The sequence below is a fragment of the Lycium ferocissimum genome, chromosome 3 (genome assembly GCF_029784015.1).
Source record: "Lycium ferocissimum isolate CSIRO_LF1 chromosome 3, AGI_CSIRO_Lferr_CH_V1, whole genome shotgun sequence".
Taxonomy (NCBI): Eukaryota; Viridiplantae; Streptophyta; class Magnoliopsida; order Solanales; family Solanaceae; genus Lycium; species Lycium ferocissimum.
In genome coordinates, this window is record NC_081344.1 from 16198269 (window position 1) to 16205110 (window position 6842).

Sequence of the window (6842 nt, forward strand, 5' to 3'; positions counted from 1 at the left end):
CTTTGGCTAATGGATGGAATTAACTTAGTGGGTATAATTTGGGTTTAGAAGGACTTTGGCCACCGGGTGGAATCAGTTTCACCCGCCCGGCCATATATGTCCTTTTCCCTATATAAAAAAGAAAAAAAGAAAGGATTTTTTTATGAACTAAAAAATAAAATTTAAATAAAAGAAAATAATATAATATAGAAGAGAGAGAAGAATATAAAAGGAATATTCTTTTTTGGTGTAAAAAATAGTGTAATGAGTTAGAATTAATTTTCATCATTTTAGTGTAAAAAATGATGTACAAGGTTGGAGATGCCCTTATTCCACTGAGGGAGCAATCCCATTTTCTACCTTGAATTGGTCAAAATATACAGAACTTTCTACTTTCCGTGGAGGATTAGTTCAATTTCAAAGCACCTGATTCTGTCAAATCCGGGATCCCATTAAGTCGTATAGACTTCTAAGTCATATCAAACGTTCTCCTATCTTCTTTTTTTGCCTCTCCTGTTTGAGGTCCATTCACCAAATAAAAAAATTAGGAGTATCACATGGGAAGGGATAGAGAAACTAAAGAGGTAGGTAGGTAGGTAGGTAAGGGTGTTTTAGGACAGCCACACTAGTCTTGTTGTGTATACCTAATTAAGCACATGATATCCACAGCCAGATGAGTTGGCTCTCACCTTATTGTTTCACTATTATTTGCCTACCCTCACCTCACTTCTCTTTCACGATTCATGTCTCCTCTCCAATAATAATAATAATAATAATAATATTATTATTATTATTATCATCCAACCAATCATGCATGTAACTTCATCCACTCTCTTGCCTCGATATTTATGAACACATAAATGTTATTTACTCATTTTCAACACTTTGCAATTCCCATTTGTGAGGAAAGGGAAAGATCAATTTGAGGGAGCACCAACTCACTTTATTACAGTCTCTCTATAAATGAACCTAACTCAACTTACTTTGGTGGAGGGTAGGGTGGGGGAGTTGAGAAAGGACACAAGAAATTAATGCTTGGAAGTTAAATTGTAACTAACGAATTAAATTCGAATTTTATAAGTAGTTATATACATTTAGCGTAATATATTCTTTTTTTACAATATCAGTATAGTTTAATAAATTACTCTTACATATTAATTTCATCAGGTTACTAATTACTTCCTATGCCCCAATTTATGTGGCACCTTTCGAATTTTGAGAGTCAAACGAGTTATTCTTTGACCCTAATTTTAAATTATTAATATTGTCACTTATAATGCTTTTTATATAATTTTCAAATATGTAAATTCTATTTAAAAAACTTACTCTATAGAAGCTTGACACACAAAATCCAAACGCTGCCACATAAATTGGGACGGAAAGAGTAATACTTATAAAAGATAAATACTTATGATTGCCTTGTAAGTAACCTGATAGTATAAAAAAAAAATTACACTATCAATTCATAGAACTTAAACTCATTAAATATTTTATTCTCCTCCAGCCGTGGAAGCTACATAAACTGACGAGTGGTCAATTGAACACCCTTCGTCAGAAAATTATACAATTTATATAGAAAATTATTGCGTATGTAGGTTATAATTCACTTTTATAAATATTTCACTACAAGAAAAAAGATATGCGGCAACAAAATCTTTTTTGTTGACATAGATTGATTATTATTGCAAAAAGTATTTTTGGGAACGAAAAAAAAATTTTGTTGCATGAACTTTTCCCAACGGCTGTTATTGCAACGACATGCAACAACTTTTTTTTTGTTGCCAAAAGTACTTTTTTCAAGAATAATTAATACTATGGCAACAAAATTAAATTGTTTGGCAACAAAAAAGTTCATTTGCCAACAATAAAACTAAGTTGTTGCCAAATATTAAATTTTTTATTGCCATTTATATTTGCTTGTAGTGTTTATTTAATCTTGAACATCCTTAGCCAAATTTCTTATTTGGTCACTATTCTCCTATGCTATTGAAACCAAAGGTTGAGAGATAAAGACCATGTTTGAAATGTCACCACTTTTCAGTAGCAAGTAATGATCTCATGAGAGTCAATCATATATTGTAATTAATTTGTAAGCTTAATTAGGGGTAAGTGTGGGAATAAAATTCAAGACTATTGTCAATATAAAGAGGTAGGGATCGGAGCCCCTTAAATAAATAGAATATGACCAAAAAACCAAAAAAAAAAAAAAAAAAAAAGGAGGTGACATGGGTAGGTAAAAATAGCCACATGGAATTTAGACAAGTGGACATCTCTCTCTTTCTTTCTTTTTCAAGCCATCAAAGCCGAGATAATGGAAAAGGTTTTAGGAACTTTCATTCATAGGCGCAAGTTGTTATCAAAGTTGTTTTCAGAGAGAGACAGAAAAGTTTTGTGGTGGTGGGTGATAAACAAAACAAAAGAAGAAAAATCCAGGTAGGAGGTAAATAATACTTAATCATATATATAGCAAAAATAGAACAACAAAAAGGTGAATAAATGACCCTCCCCCACTATATATTAACCCTACATTAATGTTGCCTAAACTTGAACCACAAGGTTTGGCATAGGAATCTTTTAAACTAGAGTTTAAATTATATCCATGATCAGTGTAATTTTTTTTTTTTTATCGATCATCTGACCACCTTTAACAGGTAATCTATCGTATTTTTAAGATTGCTGATTTCATATTTTAAGGAGACCTGCTTATAAATATCTTTGGATCATAATAGTATAAAATTCTTTACTTGACACAACGTATCTAATTTAGATTCTTTAAATAAAAGAGAAAAGAGAGAAGTGGAAGGTGAACCAAAGCCCATGAGCAACTACCACCATACAGCACAGTCATTTTTTTCTTCTACAAATTTCCTATATGGGCTTTTTCTTTTTATCTGCTATATTACTCTAGCTAGTACATGTCTTCTAGAAACTCTAGCAACATACACACATAATCTCTCTCTCACTTTATTTTGCTTGTATGCTGGAGTACCAATATAGTAATGAACAACAACTCCCCCACCCCAACCATATATTATGATCTTACTCTTACTTGTATTAGCAAAAATCTATAAACTAAAAGCACATCGCACAATTCTTCACCAAATGCTCGCTGCAACTAACTTACCAGATATCATTACTAAATTAAAAATGAAAAGAAAAGGTTTAACTTCTATGCGATGATGGTGTAAAAGAACTTTTATTATAACATTATTTAAATTAGATAGCAATAAGTAACCCTCCATAAAAGTTAGAACTAATTAATAACTGGAAAGTAAGGCAAAATACATGCCACAGCGTAACACGTAAATTTCTCTTTTATGCTATTAAATCAATTAAAAGATAACTGAAGGTAATCGTCCATATATAAAAAACGGGATGAGGGGAAAATAAGGTAAAGCACATTTACAACACGTTAAAAAACATCGACAATTTAAAACAATGAATATGAGTTAAATCCAAGAAAAAATGTTCCATATGCTGTCAACATTTTTTTTTTTTTTGAATTTCCTTGTTAAAAAAACACTTAGCACAAATTGATTGATCATTGATGATATAGTTTCTTTATCCGTGGGTAAAAAGATAAGAATATATCTTGATCGATCACCATAAATCCGATAAGGTTGTTAGTTCAATAATAATTTTACAATATATTATAATATTGGTAGTCTGCAGGAAAGTTATTCTGGTACATGTTGCCCATATGGTTGGGAAGATTTTGGAAGGTTGGGTTTGGTATATGGTTAGCTAAATTATTAATAACAGGTTGTTCAGAGTTTGGACTGAAACGAAAAAGAGAGACAAATTAGTAGGAGTCCATCAGATCACACACTCCCCTTTGTCCTCATTACTAGAATTTAATAACTCATCACTTTATACCTACCTGAAGGTTACCCATAGTTAATGACTTGTCACTTTTACTCCTTTTATCACTGACATAGAGAGTAGTATTTTTTTTATATTATTAGTAAATTTTAGCTTGCGATAGCGGTTAGTTATTACCCCCTCTGTTTATTTTTACTTGTCATTTTTCGCATATCAAAATAAGATAACTTTTTTCTTCCTGTTTTATTCATAGTATTAAATACTTACTTCAAATCATTTTTTCAAATTCAATAAAAATATGCACCAATTAATATGAGTAAATTGATAAATTATGCGCTTCATTTATTATTTATTAAACAGCGTGAAAAGTCCAAAATGGACAAGTAAAAGTGAATGGAGGGAATAGTTTTATTATATTATGATCAATTAATGCTTATCAAGAAAGTTATTTGTGATATGATTGTAGATATCACTGACATCGTCTGTAAATTTTAAATCATTTGATAAATATTTATTTTTTTTAATCCCCGACAATTAAAATGAAGTTTTATACGATCAAAGCAATTTAATCTTCTGTAGGTGAACACTTACTTTAGTTTTCAGATTATAACTTATCCCGCTTATTATAGATAGTAACTGTAAATACTTTTAACATAATCTTTTATATTATATGTGTAAAAATAAATTACACTATTAATGTAAAGTTACATTTCTATGTAACAAAATCGTTTGTCCCGATATTTTTATATTCTTTATAGCGAAATACTGTTACAGAAAACATATAATATAACATATAACATAACAGGAAAGATCAGTTCCACAGAAAATATAATTGTTATAGTAAAATGTTATTATAGAGAATGACAATTATCTGTGTAAAATTACACACATAAATATATGATAATAATGTTGATGCAAATACGGAGTTTTTTTTTTTTTTTTTTTTTTAAAGGAATGCCCATCAGCCACTCCCCACAAACCTGTCTCACCAACTCGCATCTAGAAGCAATTAGTGCACTACGCCCACCCCAGCCCAGCCCACCCCCACCCCCACTCCCCCCACCCCGTCTGAGGTAGTCACTTTTTCTATTGAGTCAAAAGCTTATATAACCCCACTTCAAGTCTTAAAAAGGCAGGCTTTGATTCTCAAGCACCATGTACCAAAGCTAAACTTCCATTATTATTTCCAATATCCCTCTCTATTACTTACTACTAAACCATACTGCACACTTCAAATAAACAAAGGCAAAAGTTTAAGGTATAGTTTCTTCATAAAGTTGGCTCAATGGGAAGGTCACCTTGTTGTGAGAAAGCTCATACAAACAAAGGAGCATGGACTAAAGAAGAAGATGAAAGACTTATTTCTTACATTAGAGCTCATGGTGAAGGTTGTTGGAGATCTCTTCCTAAAGCTGCTGGACTTCTCCGATGTGGCAAAAGTTGTCGTCTCCGATGGATTAATTACTTGAGACCTGATCTTAAACGTGGTAACTTTACTGAAGAAGAAGATGAACTTATTATCAAACTCCATAGCCTCCTTGGAAACAAGTACGTTTAATGTTTCATCATAATTTCTTTCCATATTTGTTAAATTTTGAACTTAACACTGTACATCAGAGATAGATTCAAAATTTAAACTTGACGACTTTTAATATTGAGGTTCTGATTGCAAAATCCACTATACTTTTGGAATTATGAATTTAAAATTTAAAATAGTTTTTGAACTTTTAGTATTAGATAAGAAAGTTACGCGGTTCAATATGCTATTTGAGCAGGCGAGAAATCTTGGCCTCAGGATAAATGGAACATAGTACTAAATATTTTTTATTCGTGTATGATAGGTGGTCGCTTATAGCTGGAAGATTACCAGGAAGAACAGATAACGAGATAAAGAATTATTGGAACACACATATAAGAAGGAAGCTTTTGAGTCGAGGTATTGATCCAACGACACATCGGCCTATCAACGAGCCTACTAGTACACAAAAAGTGACGACCATTTCTTTTGCTGCTGATGATCATCAAGATCAGAAGATTAATATCAAAGCCGAATTTGTTGAAGTGAGCAAAGAAGATAATGAAATTCAAGAAAAGTGTCTTCCTGACTTGAATCTTGAACTCAAAATTAGTCCTCCTCATCATCATCATCATCAAGAAAACCAACAACTGGATCATCATCAAAGATCAAACTCTTTATGTTTTACATGTAGTTTGGGGATACAAAACAGTAAAGATTGCAGTTGCAGTAAAACTAATGGAAATGGATGCAGCAATAATATTGTAAGCATGAACATTGTATCAGGTTACGACTTTTTAGGGTTGAAGACTAATGGTCTTTTGGACTATAGAACTTTGGAAACAAAGTGATCAGTTCTGGATTATCATCTTATTTGCTGTATATGTAGAAAAAAAGTATAAGAATGTCAAGAGAAGCGAAAGAGAGAGGTCTATATAAGTTGAGAATATTATTCTTCTAGCTAGTTTCTCTTGGTTGTAAAATTCACACTATATTTACATTTAGTTCAAAGTAGTAAAATTAGAGTACGTACCTATGTTCTATGAATATTAGATGGACGAGTACTTTCCTTGCTTACTCATTTTGTAGTCATTGCATTTGTTTCCTTCTTTTGTTAATGATTTCTTCTTCCTCAGAGAAGCAAAGATCAGTGAGCTGCTTTTAATTTTTTTTCAGTGTAGTAGTGATTACTCCCTCCGACCCAAAATGAGCATCGAGTTTAAAAAACTAAAAGTTAATATCATGTAAATTAAATATATGCAAAGTGTAACTTCTCTTTTAAATGAGTGGTAGTGAGTGTTTCACATGTCATTTCATTTTCTAGCTAGCTATTTATAGAAGAATGTTTTTTTATCAAGTGAGTCCCAACAAGAATCCTTAAGCGTAAACGGGTCAAATTGTTTCTTGAACTTCGCAAATTTATCCAAATTTGACCTCTTTTAATAGCCGAGGTCATATCTACCATTGTTGTGCTAGATTTTCCCTTATTGACAAAAGTTCTCCAACACATTGGCCTTTAATTAAA

The 6842-nt window shown here is 31.6% G+C and overlaps 1 protein-coding gene across 1 annotated transcript; it reads left to right on the top strand.

Moving 5' to 3' along the window:
* Positions 1-4929: 4929 nt before the first annotated feature.
* On the top strand, positions 4930-6394 carry LOC132049887 (MYB-like transcription factor 4). Its single transcript, XM_059440858.1, has 2 exons — positions 4930-5349; positions 5643-6394. The coding sequence occupies exons 1-2, from the start codon at positions 5087-5089 to the stop codon at positions 6166-6168; spliced, it is 789 nt and encodes a 262-aa protein (XP_059296841.1). The 5' UTR covers positions 4930-5086; the 3' UTR covers positions 6169-6394.
* Positions 6395-6842: the final 448 nt, after the last annotated feature.

What these genes read in the sequence shown, in the direction of transcription:
- LOC132049887 (XM_059440858.1), top strand. Translation starts at nt 5,087, where the DNA reads ATGGGAAGGTCACCTTGTTGTGAGAAAGCTCATACAAACAAAGGAGCA. An exon ending in CATAGCCTCCTTGGAAACAA is followed by an intron (nt 5,350 to 5,642) that starts GTACGTTTAATG and finishes CGTGTATGATAG; the next exon opens with GTGGTCGCTTATAGCTGGAA.